The sequence below is a fragment of the Prosopis cineraria genome, unplaced genomic scaffold (genome assembly GCF_029017545.1).
Source record: "Prosopis cineraria cultivar Desert tree isolate PC_DT_omini unplaced genomic scaffold, ASM2901754v1 PC3, whole genome shotgun sequence".
Lineage (NCBI taxonomy): Eukaryota > Viridiplantae > Streptophyta > Magnoliopsida > Fabales > Fabaceae > Prosopis > Prosopis cineraria.
Genome location: NW_026555334.1, coordinates 19,539,287 through 19,559,156, shown reverse-complemented (window position 1 = coordinate 19,559,156; position 19,870 = coordinate 19,539,287). Strand labels below are relative to the sequence as shown.

The 19,870-nt window shown below is 27.4% G+C and overlaps 2 protein-coding genes across 2 annotated transcripts; both read right to left on the bottom strand.

Annotated features, from left to right (window-relative positions):
* Positions 1-1,130: 1,130 nt before the first annotated feature.
* On the bottom strand, positions 1,131-11,587 carry LOC129305437 (uncharacterized). The gene is made up of 4 exons (XM_054945468.1): positions 11,487-11,587; positions 1,820-1,853; positions 1,442-1,634; positions 1,131-1,366 (listed from the first exon to the last, which is right to left on the bottom strand). Exons 1-4 carry the CDS (start codon positions 11,585-11,587, stop codon positions 1,131-1,133), a joined length of 564 nt encoding a protein of 187 aa, XP_054801443.1.
* Positions 11,588-12,836: 1,249 nt separating this feature from the next.
* LOC129304528 (protein RGF1 INDUCIBLE TRANSCRIPTION FACTOR 1) lies at positions 12,837-19,415 on the bottom strand. The gene is made up of 4 exons (XM_054944214.1): positions 18,741-19,415; positions 15,405-15,479; positions 14,696-14,836; positions 12,837-13,567 (listed from the first exon to the last, which is right to left on the bottom strand). The coding sequence occupies exons 1-4, from the start codon at positions 18,921-18,923 to the stop codon at positions 13,319-13,321; spliced, it is 648 nt and encodes a 215-aa protein (XP_054800189.1). The 5' UTR covers positions 18,924-19,415; the 3' UTR covers positions 12,837-13,318.
* Between the last annotated feature and the right edge of the window lie 455 nt (positions 19,416-19,870).

Genomic DNA, 19,870 nt, shown 5'->3' with positions numbered 1-19,870 from the left:
GAAATAAACTTGCCTACTAAAATTTACAATTCTATGAATATAGAATAAAAAATTTACAATTCTATGAATATAGAATAAATAATTTTAATTAATTTTGATAGGCTAGCTTGAATCAATTGAAAAAAATTAAAGTTAAATTTAATTATATAAATTTTTTTAAGATGATAGAATATTATAAGCGCGACCTAAATTTAGCTAGGTTCGTTCCTTCCGAATTACCGACTTTAAATTAGACGATGAGCGTCCGAAATAACAGAGGGGAAAGTAAGTGGGGTGAAGGCTATAGAGGAAGGGGTGGGAAGGCATAGGCATAGGATGGGTAGGCTACTGTTGCCATCTGCCTTGTCCAATTGAGCTTGTCACATTTCTGACGGCCACTACACTCATCGCCCTCATCATCTATTTCCATGCATTCTTGCCTTTTACGGTCGTTTGACTTGTCAGACCAGCCTTGCCAATTCCCAACCTTTTTTTAAAAGAAAAAAGGGCAGGGATCACCAAGAGTTGAGCTGGACTTGATATATCAAATGTTTAAGCTTATTTTTATAAAATTTAAAGTTTAAACTTAAAAAATAAGAGGTGTTTAGTATAACTGTTTTTAAGCTTGGTTCTATTAAATCTTATAAAAACGGGCTCAAGATTGAATAGGTTAGGCTTTTTTTTTACCTTTAAAAAATAAATTATTTTTAATTTTAATATTAAATTTTTTACTTTAAAATATTTTTATTTTTTAAAATTAGAATTTACATTGTTTATTTTTAATTTTTGAACATTATACTTTATATTTTAAAGAAATAATATGTAATATTATAATGTAAAAATTAAATCTTTAAAATTTTTAAAAAAGGGGAGCTTATGAGTTTAGTCTTAAGCCCATTGAATAAGGGTTGAACTTCACAAAATTGTCATTTTTAGGGAAACCCAGCTTGTGGGCTTGAACTCATAAGGGCGGGCTCATATGGGTCAGGTCTGTTTTTCAACTCTAAAATTAGGCACTAATGATCTAAAATTATAAGTGAGATTGAACCCATTACCTTTCATGTATATTTATTGCCACTAGTTTATTGCCAACACTTTTTGAATTTTTTTTTTTGAATACAAGGCCACGGATGAACCGTGCAAAAGATAACTTAAGTCAAATCAAGACCCATGAGCCGACGACACCTTGGAGGTGGAATGTCATCAAATAAAGTGTCTGAATTTTCTCTTGTAACTTGTCGAGCAAGCCAATTCGCACATTTGTTACATTCTCTAAACGCATGATTGAAGGTGACAGCCCAATCCTTCATGACGAGACATCTGATCTTCTTAATGATATCGCCAAGAGGATGATTCGGATCATGATCCTTCTGAACAAGTGTCAGGGCTTTTAAGGAATCAGTATATACATTAACTTGCTTGAAGTTATTTTCCTAACAAAGCTTTAATCCCTCAAAAATACCCAAGAGCTCAGCGGTAGTGGTAGGATGATAGCATAGACTTTTAGTAAAGCCTTTAATCCAGTTCCCTAAGTCATCACGAATGAGGCCACCACAAGAAGCGTCTTCATTGGGGAGAACAGAACCATCAATATCCAATCTGATCCAGCTAGGTTTTGGTGAAATCCATCTAGTGAAGGATCTATCTTGATTCATCTGCATAATTACAAGTTGAGATTGAAGGTAGAGGTCATTGATTATGTCCTGTGTGCAAGTGAAAATGATGTCTTTCTGAAGAATGTGGTCTTCCGAGTAGATAGATTTGCAGCTCTCTTTCCAAATGTTCTAACAAATATGGGCAAAAAGATTCTTCCAAGGGATTCTTCTCATATTAGCATTACCAACATTGTTTTTCGCATTCCAGAGAATCCAATCCTGAAAGGAAAGAGAAAAGAAAGTCTTAAGCTTAGAATGTGTTACAAGTTTCATCCATACTTCCCTTAATTTAGTGCAATCACGCAAAATGTGGATAAAGTTATCAGGGGAATTGTAGCCAAAGGGGCATTCAGAATTGGAAGAATTAGAGTTTAAATGCAGACGATTCCAAGTTGCTTTCCATAGAAAGTATTTGATCTTCTCGTAGGTGAGCCATTTTCATATAGTATCCCAAATTTTTTTTGTTGCAATTCCCATCCTGATTCTCAATAGCTTTGTAGGCTGACTTCATGGAGAAGTTGCCGTCAGAAGAAGGTCTCCAAACGAAAATATCATTATCTCCAAATGCATTTAATCACATCCGAGGGGAGGTAACGCTTTATTTATCAATGTGCCAACCTCTTGAAGTGCGAAAATCAAAGACTTTGGCATGAAGGATGGCTTTAGCTTTAGGATAAGCATATATGACAAGAGGCTCGGGAAGAGGTGACCACCTTTCGTACCAAAAAGATATTTGATCTCCTTTGCCTACTCTCCAACCAACATTGGCTTTAAAAGTATCCCAAACTTTACAAACAATAGTCCATGTGTAAGATGATGAATTTGGTTTGTAAACCATAGGAATAAGGGGTTTGTTACATTTGTATGTATCGCGGAGAATTCAAACCCAAAGACAGTTGGTCTTAGTAATAATGCCCCAGCACAGCTTCATGATGAAAGCGATATTCTGGTTTTTTATTCTCTTAAACCCAAGGCCGCCATGTTTCTTATCTTTAGTGATCTTATCTCAAGAGAGAATGGAGATTTTAGTGAAAAAAACATGAATAAAGAGCATGGAGATTTTAGTGATCTCTCTAAATTTGATCCTGTGTGCAATATGTTTGGTTGGAAAGATTTGGAGCGTTCTTCTCCTCACTTGATAAAGCGAAACGTTGGGAAAATTATTTTAAGATCCCATTTAAAAACTGGTATTAATTTTTTTTATAAAGAACTGGTGTGTAATTTTTTAGTCATTTTTTTTTGTAATTTTGACATCAACTAACAGCAAAAATTAAATTTTTTAAATAATAGAATGCTCAATGCATTATTTTTAAATATTAAAAAAGAAATTTATATTACATATAAGTTTAGAATTTTGTATGCTCTTAAGTGGATAGTTGAAAAATAAAAACATTATTTAACCCTATTGTTATTTTTCTTTTTCCGATTGATTTTTCATCTCAAATCTGGTGGAGTGTTGAACAGTTTTTAATTTCTTTTTCCTTGTTCTTTTTTGCATTATTTCATTTTTATTAGTTTATATTTGATTTACTCCAAAAAGATATAATTTTTATTAATTATTGAGCCAACTCGATCAATTTTCCTAACTTTCTCATTAATTACCTGCATTTCTTAGTACTTTTTTTTTTTCGGCCAAAGGCATTTCTTAGTACTGAATAATGAAGGCAGAGAGATAAATAATGTGATGTGATGTGATGACTCATGAGATCGATAAGTCGAGGAATGAGGATGGGGCCACAATGCATAAGCAAACAATAATTGCAGTCAAGAAATGAGGAGGTGGTGGTGGTGATGTTGGTGAAGTGAAGCGAAGCACTTAGGGTTGAATTGGAACTTATTTCACATTGAAATTCTCGTTAGTGTTTAGTTATTATTAATTAAGAAATGGTACAAATTGAATGCGTTGGAATGCTCATTCATGCCAATTATATGCTTTCTTCATTTCCTGTGCTGCATGAAACCCCGTGTATTGTAGATTTGATAATTCCAGCTGAGCCTAACAAGATTAATCCAAACTTACTTACAAAAATTTAGGTCTAAGTTTTAAAAAATTATGGTTTTTTATGTTCAGGTCTATCCTTTAAAAAGTTCGAATAACTAAGCTCGGCCCAAATTTTTTCGAGCTTTGGACAGCCCAAATATCCTAAATTTATTTTAAAAATTATTTTTAATTAATTTTTAACTTTAAAATTAATTATTTTATTTTATAAAAAATATAAAATATATTTTTTTGATACTTAAATAATGTATAGAACTCAAATATATGATATTTTAGCATAAAATGACTTAAAATTTAAAAAATTAATTAATATTTATTATATTTTATATATTTTTAAAAAATAATTTTTTATTTAGGTATTCGGGCCAAGCCCAAACTTGATTTGACTTTGCTCGAATTTTTTCAGACCTATTTGGGTCGGGCTTACTCGAGCTGAGCTCGAATAGGCTCAATCCACTTGAATTCTTAATTTTAATGCATTAGCCGATGGTCTATGCTTCATCAATATTATATTTTATTGGTAATTTATTATGAAGTTGGTCAAAAAAGAAAATTTTTTATGAAATAAAATTTCCTAGGAAAGACCCTATCCACATAGTGTATGATTATAATTGGTGCAACTCATATAGAGTACTAGTATACAGTGTTTTATATTATTATTAAAGTTAAAAAAATTAATTTTTAAATTATAGGTTTAGTAATATCTAAGATCATAAACTCATTTGTTAATAAAATGTTCCCTTTTAATTTTTAAAAATAATATAATATGATCTCTGCAGTTAATAAAAATTAACTTTAATCGTTAGTTAACAAGAAAATGACATAAATAATTACATAAAAAACAAAAAAATTATAATAAAAGACCTAAAATTATACAAAAGGGTGATTAAAAGTATGGTTTGGTTGGGTTTTCATCAAAACATAAACCAAACCAAATCAATCGATCGCATAAAAAAAGTGATGTTTGATTAGTTGTTTATTAAAGTTAGTTTGGTTTTATTTTTAGACAATTTGGTTCATACATGGATTAAGTTTCAATATTTTTTTACTTTTTTTTCCTTTGATATTCCAACATCAAAGTCATATTCTCAACTTTATTTTTATAAATAGAAATGAATATCAAATCAAAAATAAAAATATTCAAATTCTATTATTAATAAACATCAGAGTATATGCATTGTAAGTAACATTAACATGAGTTAAATTTCATTACAAATTATCTTAATATCTATAATGAAAATAAACTTGTTTTAAATCAATTAAAGGAAAAAATGTTTTAGTAGCAAGTCGTGAAGTATTTGACTCTCCTCAATCAACAACAACAATACACATCTCCTCAATCTGGACTATCTTTTACTCTCAAAGCAATTAACAAAATTAAGAAAAGTAGGGTTAAGGATTCTATTAAAATATTTGGGCTTGGGCTAGAATTTAGTTGAGGTTAAAATTTAAAAATAATAAACACTAATTAATAGTCTAATATTAATTATAAAAAATGCACTTAAAAATATAAAAAGGTATGGTTCAGGTTTGATTAAGGTTTTAAAGAAAAAAATCAAAACTTGAACCAAACTATTTGGGTTTTTAATTTATAAAACCAAACCAAACTTTATTAATGCTCAATTTTATTCGGTTTTGATTGAATTGGTTTGGTTTAATTGATTTTGTTCACTTTTACCCACCCTTAATTATAGACAATGACATAACAAATTATTGAAAATGACAAAACAAATTTATTGGTTTTTTTTATTAACTAATAGTCAAAATTAATTTTTATTAATGGCAAGAGTTAGATCACATCATTTCTAAAAGTTAAAGAAAAATATTATATAAAAATGAGTTTAAAATTTCAAACATAATTAGATTTATAGTTTAGGAGCCAATTTGTTATTTTACCCTATTATTAATATATGATTTGAAGTAATTGATTTAGAATTTATATTTATTTTGAGATGAACGGAGGATTTTTTATTTGAATTATTGCCATTGAATTTATATTAAAATCAGTTAACTTGTTTATATGATTGAGATCTGATGCTCAAGAATTCACTGAAAATATTTTTAATTGGAAAAAGTGAGTCACCAATCTTGGCCAGTTGGAGTGTAAAATTGATGCTTTTTAAAGGCCAAAATATCCATAACACCCTCGACTTTGGTTGTATTGCATATAAATTCTCTTATATTTAAAATCCCCACAACTTCTCTCATGCATGTTGTTGAACTTATGGTGTAAAAGTTAATTTATTTTTTAAGTTGAGGGTTAAATGTCAAAATCTTTAACTTGAAGATGTGGTTTCAAAATTTTTAAACATGAGAGAGGTAGTATACAATACAGCTAAAGTTGAGGACAGTTATTGATATTTTGGCCTTTTTTAAATAAGTGGTAAATTGTTTACAATTAAATAAAGGCATGTTGAAACTTTATTTATTATTTATTTTATAATAAATTTTTATTATTAATATTATCAATACTTTATTTGATAGGAAAAAAGTATAATTAAATATATAAAACTAAATATCTAACTCTTTTTGTTTAAAAAAAATTCTTAAATTGGAGTTTTATACATACGTACATATATTAATTAAAACAACTTCCACCTTATATCTGAGAATGGACCAAAATTTGATGAAAGAAAAATTTAAAAACTGGCCTATCTTATATGTAAAAAAAAGTTGAGTAATTTTATATATAAAAATTTTAAAAATTCTAATAGGTATATGAGTTATTGAAGGACAGTAAGACGCATGTAAGGGTAGTGAGGGGGTTTTTTTTTTTTGAAAAAAAGATAAATAACATTTTTAACTTTATGAAAAAATAATATATTTTTTATACATTTATTATTTGCTTACATGAGGTGTCACTGAAGTTTTTATGGTGCTTTTCTTAATTTGATATGGAAAACTCTATTAATAATATAACAGAGTAATTAATGGGAGGAGGCTTTGAAAAACAAAATTAAAAGTGAAGGAATTACTTTTAAATATTTAAAAGTAAGAGAAGTTATATACAACTATTTTAATATTTAAGAAAGTTTTATGCATTATTGCCAAAAATAAATAACATTATCCATGGTCTTTTGTATTTATCAAGGAACTCTCATAAATTTAACATTATTAAGTTAACATCATTAAATACAGATTCATCATACCACACAACCAATGAGAGCATTCTAAGAAGACAAAAATCAAATCTTAAACACATTCATGTCTTGTATGAAACTAATTTTTTGTTATAAAAAGGTTGTATTTAGACTAGAGTATTCTAAGAAAAAAATTAACATAATTAAGTTAACATCATTAAATACATATTCATCATGTCACACAACCAATGAGAGCATTCTAAGAAAACAAAAATCAAATCTTAAACATATTTATTTCTCATAAGAAACTAATTTTTTTTTTAAAAAAGGTTGCATTTAGACTAGAGCACTTCCTCTGTTTTAATTTATAAGATATTTTTAAGGATGATATGACATTTTAAAATATAAAATATTTTAATAGAAATAAAATTCTATTAATAATAATTATTTCAATATTACCATTCATTATTTCACTTCTTAAATAATTTTATTTATCAATATTTTTTATTTATGAAAGGAACTTTTGAAAACCTACAAAAAATTGAAAATTATGAAATATATTTAATAAATTTTATTAATAAGTACTCCCTTCATTTAAAAATATAAGGCATTTTTAATCGAATCTCATCTTTCAATAAAGTAACCTATTTTTAAACTAACCCTATTTTTTTATATTTATTTCTATTAAATACCTTACAATAAATATAAATTTATTTATTAATAAAAAAAATTTTAAAAAAGATAATAATTAGACTAAAAATATTTTATATTTTTAAATATCTTACTTTTTAAAAAATATCTTATATTTTTAAAGGAAGAGTATAATTTTAGCCAAAAAAAATTAACTTACTGAGGGAGGATATGAATGGGAGAGGGGGGGAGGGGAGTGACACATGGAAGAACCCCAAGAACTGTAGTTTGGTCGGGCAAAAAGATAGGGGCATAGTTAGAGTGATAATTATAGGGTTAAAAGAAGAAGAAAGGATGAGAATAGAAAGTGACAGGCCATGTGAACTCTCTAACTCTCACCCCCATCTTTCATTATTTCTCCTCTTCAACTATCCTTCCTTCCTCTCCCCCCACTTATCTTCCCCAGCCCTCTCCGCCCGATGAGCTTGAAAATTTTCAGAGATGAGGTTGAGTCTTTAGATTTTTTTTAAATTTATTTAGGTAGGTTGAATGAGCCTGAAATATCCTAACCAAGTCCAAATCTAAATGATTTAGCTCAAATATCTGAAATTTTTTATTATTAATAAAATTAAATTAAAATTAGATAAAAATCAAAATTATTAATTTTTTAAGATAAAACTTATCAAAATCAAAATTGACTAAAAATAAAATAATATTTTATAATTTAAAATTCTAGCCAGTTTAAAACCTAATTTATTAAGGTTGAGCTTGACATTATGAATTTTTTACACATTTGGCTATTGTGAGCTCAATTTGAATAAGTTCAACCTATCTAAATTATTGGCTTTAAATATGTTTCTTCCATCTTACTTCCTCCGAATCACAATATAAAACATTTTCTAAAAACCTTACTTAATCTAACTTATAAAGCATTGGATAACTTTTATATTTATTTTTTTAACTATACCATCATTTCATTTATTACTCTTTTGAAAAAAAAAATCATGCACTAAAATTACTATTATCAAACCTTTTATATAGAGTATTTAATGATGATATAAATGAAAAGATGTGAACATTATTAAAAATTTAAGATTTCAACTACTATTATTAATAAATTGTGAATTAATTAATTATAAGTTATATTGTGATTTTGAGGGGTTAGATTATAAAAATTTTAGAAGTATTTCATTGTCTCAAAATATAAGATAATTTAACAAAAATAAAATTTCATTCTTGAAATTTTTTTCAATATGACCCTTCAAGTGAAAATAAAATTGAAATAATTTTAGTGTAATGATCAAGTTTGTATATTTAAAATTATATTAAATGAATGGTATGTTTATAAGTTTATATTTTTATTTTGAAAAAATAAGTTTGTAAAATGACGTTATTAAACTTTATTAATATACATGATCTTGTTTTAAATTATCTTATAATTAAGGATGGATGAAATATTTTTTAACTATTCATTGATCCAAAATATAAGATACCTTATAATTTTAAAAAATATTTTTTTTTTGACTTTGAATTGATTAACAGGCACTAAGTAATTCTATATGAGAAATTATTATTTCTCCCTCCATTCTAAAACTATTTTTATTTAAGAGTATTTATACATAGATAAGTTTTTTGGTAAAACTGAATTTTAGAAAAAGGAGCGAAAATTTTTAAGTGGGCAAATGATTTTTTTTTTTAGGATGGAGGTAATTAAAAATTTTCAGGGGGTTAATTGAATTTTTTAGAGGCACAATCTTTAATTTTCTTTTATTTATGGCTCCTTATTACATCTCACATTGGAAGAACTTGAGGAGGGTGTGATTTATATAAGTGGGTGTAATGCATACTCATTGAGCTATCCATTTTTGGAAGAGAATAATAATTTTGTGAAAAACTGATATCAGAGTTAAACTTAAATTTATTTAACTGGTGGGTCACTTGTGATGAGAGCATCACAAATTAATTTAAAGAGTTATTACATCTCACATCAAAATGACTTGAAGAGAGTCATGAGTATATTAGTGGTTTCACTACACACATCATTAGGTTAATTTTTCAGGAAGAAAGTAATAATATCATGACATTCAACTATTATGTATGTGGGATTGCTCGGACTAGTATTAATTGTAGATAATGATAAAATTGAAAAAATAAGTCAATTTTTTTGTGAAATTAAAAAAAAATTCTTAACATGCATAATGCGGAGGATCTGTGATGCAGGATCATGGATCGGATGAAGTACAATTACTTGATATTTTTATTTCATGTATTTTTAATTTAATTTTTAAAATTTTAATCTTAGTGCGTAGCTAGGACCTAGGGGTGTCGATGTCTTGCACATGGGAAAAAAACCTCTCAAGCAAACATTAACAGCTGACTTAACGTCCATTGTAGAAACATTTTTTCCTTTTTCAAACAAGTAAATTAGTTGGAAAAAAAAGTAAATTAAGGATAAGATAATTCAAAATTTAAAAGTGATTCACACACACACATATATATAAGCAGTGTGTTGCATGCAATGTTTTAAAAATTAAACCTACAATGAACTAAAAATATTAATAAATCACAAATCTTATGATTTACTCAGTTAGACTTATAGTTAAATTGATAATATAATAATTAAATAAAAATAATATATATATATATATATATTAAAAATGATTCAAAGCGATTCAACCACTCCAAGATTTAAATTTTTAATTTGGGTTTTCAAGAATTACACAAATTAAAACAGGCTAATATGGGTCAACTTCTAGAGCAGGTTAAATCAGGCCGTTTTTTTCTCCGAATTATAGTTTGACCAGTCTGAACATCCTGGTTGATCTGGCTATGAAAACAGTGATTCCATGCTCTGCCCAAGTGAAAGATTGACTTTATTAGGCAGCATCCAGCTCCTTCAATTCGTGATATTTTTTTTTTGAATTAATCAAAGTAAAATACATTCATAAATATGATAAATTAGAGACAACAAACGAAGAGAGAGACAGATCATTTATCATTCGCCTCCTTCTTCATGCCAAGGGAGGGAATGATCAAAATTACAATAAGGTCTCTCTAAAACTAGAGCTTTTGTAGCTATTGAATGAACACTGCTAATAACAATCCTATAAATAAAATTAATAGAAATTAACCAATCCCTGGTAATCAAATTACAAGCATTAGAAATAACATCATGATAGGGATAATCCGTGTGGCATCCTCTGGTGATTTCATCCCGTTGTTCTATCAAAGAAAGATTAATTTTTGCTCAAGTGCTGCTCGCTTTTTCAATTTATCCTTATTATATGTATTATTTTTAAAAATATTTTTTTACTCTCTCTGTTCTAAATTATAAATTATAAGACACTTTTAAGAAATATTCATCATTTTAAAATATAAAATATTTTGATAAAAATAAAGTTTTATTAATAATACTTTTTCAATATTACTATTTTCATATATTTTCTCTTTTCAATATTCTTTTAACATTTGAGTATTAAATAAAAAGTATTTTTAAAAATTTATATTTTCATCTTAAAAAAGTAAAGCTGTAAGATGTATTTAATAAGTTTTATTGATATGCAAATTGTGTTTAAAAATATTTTATAATTTGAGACAAAGAGAGTATATCATAAGCAACCTTTAAATCTATTATACTAATAAAAATTTTAAAAAGGGCAAATTAAACAAAAATCCAATATAATTTATAAAAAGAATATCAATTTTAATTTATATATATAATTATATAGAGTTTAGTACTCCTGTTTTTGAATATAATAAAAACTGTCATGAGCCTATTTGCTTTTATTTATAAGTAAAATAATAAATTTCAAAAATAATTTATCACACTTTTCATAAATTGTCCGTAATAAAATTAATATTTATTCTTATTAAAAATTATTTTATTAATTATAAAGATAATTTAATTCAAATTTTTTAATTTATTATATTTAATTAATTTTTTTAAAATTATGTGAGTTGATTATTATTTATAAACATACACGTGTGTACGAACAGAGGGATAAGATTTTACCCTGGCCTGCGGTGCAATAAATGTAATTTTGGAATTGTACGGCGTGGTGAGACGTAAAAGAAGGAAGTAGTCACGTGACAAAACAACAGAGAGATCATCGCGAGAGAAAAACAAAAGAGGGATAACAATACCATGCAGGCGCGTCTCTCAACATTACCAGCTCTGACCTCAGTGAACTATAATGGGATCTTTTACCAGAGACCTTCAAGATAACAATCAGTCTACCCTCCATTGCTTCATGCTAACAAATCACGCTACTGTTAACGGCTGATTATCTTAATAACAACGTTACTTTCTTTTTTTTTTTTCTTTTTGAAAAGGCTTTGATTGAATTCAAATTTAATGCTAACATATTTATGTTCATGCGCGAGTGTGTCCCCTTTTTTTTATAGAAAAGATTTTATTATTATATAGGGCAAAATCTTTTTGTGAAAAAAATCAAAGCACTGTGTCCCTAAGTCACAGGACCATCCGCAAATTAATACTCTCTTTAATTAGTTCCAAACACAATATTTGTAGGAAAATGGCATTAAAGCCTCAAAATAGATTATTAATAATGGTTAGGTTTTTAACAAAAAATTTTAAAAACATGAAGGACGTACGGTTGCAAATAAGAATTTCAGTTACAAATTGAGTTATATTTAACATTTAAATTTCTTATTTATAATAATAATTTTTAAATTTCAAGTTATTTAATCAATACTTACAATTTATTTTTAAAAAAATTATCGAGTCTGCAGGTTAAAAATTGGTCAAAAACAACAATAATTTGATTTTAAAAATCAAGGTTGTTAAACTTGCAGTTTAAGTAAACTCAAAATGCATATTCAAATTGTCAACTAATAAAAATAAATTTTTATTAGTAAATAGTCTTTAAAATATATAATTAAATAATTAAAATATAAAATATAATATACATTCATATATTATTATAGTCAACATAAAAATTTTAATTTATTTTTAATATTTTTATTTTTTATTAATATTATAATTTTTTTTATTTTTTTACCTTTACTTTTCATTGAACCAGATCCTATTGCTTCTACAAATCAAATTCTACACAATAAATATTTATCTTACTCAATGAATTTATAAACAAATTTATATAATTTTATAAGTTAAAAATGTAAAACTAATAAACTCAAAAAGCCAGCTTATGAGTTTAATTAATTTTATTTTATCTAAATTTATGAATAAATTGATATAATTTTATAAATTAAAAAATATAAAAATGACTGATTTAAAGAGTCAATTCAAAAGTTGACAATAATGTTAAGTATTATCATATTCTTCTCTCTTAATTGTGCCTTCGTTACTCTTATTTTCGTGCTGCTTTTACAACAATCACCACCAATCAAAAGCAATATCCGCCACAAAATCACAGATCAAGAAGTCATGCCCTTTTTATATTAAAAAAAAAAAAGATACGATGAATTTATTAAACACAAGAAGGAACGTAACTCGTGTGAAAAGTCATCACTTCATGCTAAGATACAAATATATTAATGTCAGTAATAAACATTACATACTTCAAATTTCCATTACATCATCAGACACAAAACTGGCGGATACCAGAAGAGCCTGACATCCACCTACACAAGAAGATGAACATGGAAATCTCCTGAATAACATGCAACTAACAAACGAAAACCACCAGAGAAATTTAAAATTTTAAAAAAAAAATTAGAAAATGCACATATTACACATAAATTTTTTCGGGTTTCTTTTTTTTTTTTCATGCATGTTACGAGACGAAAATAACAACTAAAACTGAATAAGCCGTTTATTTGGTCATAATTTTATGGTGATTAGTAATATATTTTTTGGGTCCTGAAATTCGATGATTCAATATTATATATATATATATATAATAAGAGGGAAGAGGACTTGGAAGTAATTAATTAAAGAGGCGTGATTAACTAACTTATTAATATAAATAAATTATTAGGAGTGGTGAGGAGAACTAAGAAAGAGGGGCTCTTTGTGGGGCGCCCTTCCTTCTACCGCCGAGGGAGAGGACAAGGCGAGGGAGGCGGAGAGGTGAAATGACGGAATTGCCGGAGGAGCCGTAGGAGGAGGGAGGGGCAATTTGGGAATCCTGGTCGGAGGAGGCGGAGTTGGAAGCCTCGAAGTGCGAGTAGGTGAAGTCGGATTCCTGGAATTGATGCAAAATGCCAGACAGGTCCTCGCCTTCCTCCAACATGTGATCCACCTACACATAACCACAACATAAATTATAATTAATGCTACTAATTAGTCTCTCCTAATTTTATTTTATTTGTAAATTACTTTCACCATATTTTATTAAAATAAAAAAATTTTAAAACTTACTCACTGTCTAAAAATTCAATAAATTTTTAATTTTATCTATATTAAATATAGATGCTTTAATAATTTATTTTTTCTCAGTAACATTTAACAGAGTCATGAAAGAAAAATTGTAATAAAAATTTAATGATGTATTTTATAAAAAAAAAATTCCTCTTACAAATAAGACGGAGGGAGTTATAGTAAATTAATTACTTTATCCATACCAAATTGTAAGACAACTTAAAATAAAATTACATACTCCCCATTTTTATATATATAAAAATTATATCACATAGTTTAATAAAATTGATTAATCATAATAATTACCTTTGAAAATAAAAAAATAGACTAAAATGTCCTATATTAATTTACATAAATATACATTAATTATTTTTCATTAATGTGAATTATGGAGGGTGATTTAGAAAATGTATAATAAATTCTTATTGATATAGATAATTTTACTTATATAAAAAAATAAGTACAAAATAATAATATCTCTTATAAATAAAAATGAAGGGTAAATAAAAGCGAAGGGAGAATATCAATAAAACACTAATGATTCTTTATAAACTTATTCATTCAAAACCAAACTATAAACTTAAAAAAAAAAAAATGCTCCCACACACTTAATTATTTCTCCCTCATAAAAATTCTTCTTAGTCCTATATATAAGTCTTCTTTTTTCCTTTTTTTAGTTTTAGTAACTTTTGATATCCAATTCCAAAAATACCATCCAATAAATTTAGAAAAATAATATTTCAATTTTCAAAAAAATTCTCCCTCCACATCAAATCACTCCCTTTTAAATGTAGACACAACATTTAAAAATAATTTATTTTTAAAATAATTTTATTATTCTAACTAATTTATCCTGATTTTGGAGAATGAATTACAAAAAAAGAAATAAATAAACATGCTATAATAAAATTTCAATCCTCCCACCAATATTGGAAAAAAGAACCTTGTTCTTTTAAATTGTTTTATATTTTAAGACATCAAAATTCCTCAAAAATAATGGAGGGAATACCTTGCAAGAGAGAGAACAGAAAAGGAAGGGATCCTGAAGAATGCGGTCGCAAGTGCAGCAGGCGTTGGAGGAGCCTTTGCATGGCCGTGACTGTGGCCTCTGCTTTAAGAATATCACCTTCGCTCCGTTTATCGTATATGCCTGCCATTCCCACTTTTATTCATTATTTTCTTCCCTCATTTATTTATATGCATTTTATTTACATGAAGTTTAAGCTTTTCATATAAAATTTAAATTAACAAAATACATATCCAGCACTAAAAATTGATTGATGTCAATTTTCAACATATTAAAATAATTCATATTTATGCACAACAGATTAAATTTTATCATTTCAGTTCACCAAGATCTAAAAAATATAATTTAATACTAAATAATTGCGACATTATTTTCTTTTCCAATTTTTCTTTTTTTTTCCCTGAAGGCACAAATGATATTTAACAATAAATTATTGTTAATATTGTGTACAAATCATGATAAATATTTATAATACATAACTTTTCTACTTTTCTTTTTGTTAAAAAGGTGAAAAAGGTATTTGCCTTGCCTCAATAAAACCATGCGGCCATGGGATCTCACAAAACAAATGGGCGCATACATGGTAATTGCATCATTTTGTCTTTTTTGTTGGGAAAAAAGTATCGTTTCCTACTTTTTTTTATTATTACTTTACTTTTTCGAAGAAAAAAGGTCGTAGTATTTTGCTGACCTGAATATTGGAACAATCAATGAGCTTTTCCAGATCACCCAGTCGAACGACGTCGTGGTACACATACCTTCTCACCTGTAACAGAACGAAACAAAACAAAATTATCCCAAAAAAAAAACGACAACACAAAAAAATGATGGAAATAATTGTAAAAGCTCGAATGTACTATTACAGGTACGAGTACTCAAAAGTCTCGTTTATTTTAAACTAGGCTGATATATATATATATATATATATGTTGCCCACGTTAACTAGGATGATATCACGCTTATTGCAAATGTTTTATCATAACTTGCATGTTTTTATCACTCGTGAAAATTACAAATTTCTACTTTTTATAACATTTTTTGAAAAGTTAAATGTTAAAAAAATAAAACATTTTTAATTTTTTAAGATATAATTATTATTTTTCTTTTCAAAAATACCTTTATTGATAATAATTTTATATTTATTATAAATATTTAATAAGAGTAAATATAAAAAGATAAGGTTAGTTTAAAAACAAATAACTACTTTATTAAAAGTAAAATTTAATTTAAAATATTTTATATTTTTAAACGGAGGGAATACATCTTTTGTATATAAATAAATATATCAATATATAATATAAATATAATTATTATAAAAACAAATTATATTATTTAAAACTAAATAATACAAAGTTATTTATTAGATTCTTATACTCACTTGAAAAGTTAAAAGAGATGCACACATATATTTTATCAATCCTAATTTACAAGACATTTTTAAATAAAATAACATATAGTAATAAAACTCATAAAATACAAATTACAATCTTATTCTTCAAAATAAAAATATAAAATTTTAATAATACTTTTTATTTAATACTTCATTTGTCAAAACATATTAAAGAAAGAGAGAAAATAAAATTAAAAATTAAAAAATCTTAATTTTGAGATGTTATTATAAATTGAGATTAAAGTATAACACTTATCTCTTTTCAATTGTAGATATTTTATTTGAATAATTTAAAAAAAATAACAATAAAATTTTTTTAAAATATATAAATGACAATTTAATTTTTTAAAATACCATAATTTTTTTAAAATTCATGAAAACTTTTCTGTTATTAATAAATTTATTATTGTTATGTTGTTATGAATATCAAAATATTGTAAATATTTAAAAAAAATTTATAAATTATTTATTTTTAAAAAAAGTAATTTAATAATTTATATAAATTTATTGATGATAAAAAAATTTTTAAAAACTTTAAAAGAATTATAACATTTTAAAAAATTAAATTATTATTTATATATTTTAAAAGAATTTTATTGTCATTTTTCTTAATTTAAAGTTAAATTTTATATTTTATATTAATATTACTATTTTTTAAATTAGAAGTCAAAGAAATTCGTTGGACGCTTTCATTAAAACAAAACAAAATACTATATATAGTTCATATCAGTAGAAAAAAGAAGGATAAACATCAAATCTAATTAAGATCCTTTATAGGCAGGAGGTTAAGTTATGAGAGAGAGAGAAATTGAAGGACATGAACTTCATCTGATCTCTCACTAGTCATTATTGACCCCACACTTGTGTCACAGAATCTATTTTCCATCATTAATACCCTTATATTGATGCTTGTTATCACTCATTATGAACAATATTTATGTTCAAATCTTTCATTAATAAATCTTATCAGTGTGATAAAATTTCATTAAAAACAGCAATAAATTCCTCAAACATTTTAAGTAAGATTTCCCTCTACAGAAAACCTTATCTTCTCCTGAAACAGCTAGACACCAAACTCCTAGAACAATTTATCAGAAAACAAATAAAAAATAACTAAACAGAGTGAGACAAGAAAATAATTTCGGAGAAATGATGGGTGCTATGAAAAAACATACCAGATTAGAGGAGAGAGAGATACAATCTTTGTGACTTCAAAAATATGTGATTGATAAAAATTTAAAAGGAAAAAAATCCAAACACATAAAATTACCAATATCAACATAAATGAATATAATAACAGTTTCACCTGCATTGTGAGTTTAAGTTACATTAGGCGACTAGTGGCAACATTCTCAAATTTCATAGAATACTAGAGAATGTGTAATTCATGTAGCTGACTTGTCTAGTGATGAAATTAAAAAAAAACATAAATTAATGTAAATTATAAAAAGTCAAGAATCAAAATGAAAATTCCTACCACACTCACAGGAACTCAAATGAGTTATAATTCAAATTTCAAAAATTAACTGTAATTTAGAGAAATTTATCCCATCAAATCATTCACCTATAGGTAAAATAGAACTCTGGTAATTTTATTCCTTTGAAATTAATAAATGTGAGAATATGGGACACAGTAGTAATAGATAAATAAATGAATAAACGAATTGGCAAGAACAAAATTGGTCAAACTTTCGCTTTCACTGAAAGGAACAGCTGAGAAACCTTTGCAGGTAGAAATGGATAAAAAAGAGATCTTCCATTAATGGGAAACAAACCAAAACCAAAGCAAAAAAGTGGGAATCAAACACCTCATCATGAACCCTTCCCAGGAAACCACATAAACATACACATAAACTTAGATATTGTAGAAACACTATTTAAATTGAGACATTATTGCCCAATTAAATTACCCTTCAATAATCAAATAATATCTTTGTTTTTTGTGGGCCAAAAATCAATAATATCTTTAACCCTCACCAAGTTTCTCTCATTCATCCTCAGAACCCCACAGAGACAAAACATAACCCAGAAATATTCCCTGAGAAACCCCAAATCTTAAATCTAAGAGAGAATCTAGCAGAAAGAATTACTAATTTAATTCATCCTGGACTGAGCACAAATTTTATTTTCTTTTTGGGGAAGAATCATGAACAATGAGAGAATTAGCAATCAGGTCCTGTATATAACTTTTTTCCGACTTCTTTCCCTCAGGAAAATCCATCAGATAACAAGATTCATGGGCAATTTCATAACTAAGAAGGTTATAATTACTGAGAGCCATCTTCTGAAAACGAGAAAGAAGCAAGATAAAACAACAGCTATCTCACAATCCCAGAAGGTGAATAATTGCATGCGAGGCAAAATCAAACAAGACCACAGAGAGAGAGAGAGAGAGAGAGAGAGAGAGAGAGAGAGAGAGATCCAGGAGTCACACACAAAGCTGCATCTGAATTCAACTTTCCAGGAAAGAGAAATACTGAGAAACTATATTCCCAGAAAAAATCTCATGCGGGCATGAAAATGACGAGAAAAATCAAGGAATTCACCCATATCTGGGAAGAAATAGGGGAAATTAAGAAGCAAAAACACACAAAACAGAGAAAGAGGGCAAGAAATTAGAGAGAGAGAGAGAAGAACCTGGAGAAGCGGGTGAGAGGGGTGTGAGGGGAGGCAGTGGGGGCAGATGCTGAGGGAACAGTGCAAGCAAAAGACGTTCTTCTCGTTCTTCCTGTGATTCTGGTGGACCCCACACCCACCAAAGAATGTCTCCGCCATGAGCCTCTCTAGCCATGCAGGCTTGCCACTCCTATCATTCATCATGTCTCCCTCCCTCGATAATACCTTCCTTCTTCTTCAATTTCTCTCTGATGACGATGATGATCACTGCTCTATGTATCCGCACCAGAATTATATTATCGCCCCCTCCCTCTCTCTCTCTGGTCAGGTAGGTTATTTATGGATTGAGAACGCCCTTTCTCTTTCTCTTTCTTTTTTGCTTTGCTTGGAAGGACCAGATAGAAATGGGCACTAATTTGTTCGAGGTTTCGGGGTGCAAGGAGTGAATTTTGGTTTTGAAGATTCTAGTCTGGGGGTGTGAAAGGTGAAAACCCTAGAGGCTAAGCTATACAGGTCTAACTCCTATTGATAGAAGAGGACCTTCCAGAATTGTTGTCGTTTCGAGAGAGAGAGGAAAATGAAAAACCCAGAAAGAAAATGAAATCTGGGAAGAGAGAGAGAGAGAGAGGTGGGGTTGGCGTGGCGTGGTGGAGAGAGAAGGAGGAGAGTTTTAATGGCGGGAAGACAGCCCACCAATGTGTACTGTCTCTGAAAACTTCATTTTTTTTCCTTCTCTCTCTCTCTCTCTCTCTCTGAGCACTCTCCACTATGACACCTTCCTCATTTATTAAGGTCGTCCACCTTCTCATTTGACCAAATGGATGTATGTATGTATATCTTTCACTAGTCCTTACACATCCCTCTCTCTCGCCACTTGTATTTTTGTTCTTCCAAAATCTTCTATTTATTTATTCACTTCATTTTCATACTCTCTCTACCTTTTGTCTTAATTACATGTCAATTTTAACTAATTTTATAATTTTTAAAAGAAATAATAATAATAATTAATATATTAAATTTATTAAAAAATGTGTCACTTTTTAATTTTCCATCTAATCAATAGTCCTTATAAAATATTATATATAAATTAAAATTAAAAGTATGCTAACAACTTGCTACGATTGAAAAAAAAAAGATAAAGTTGTGCTGCC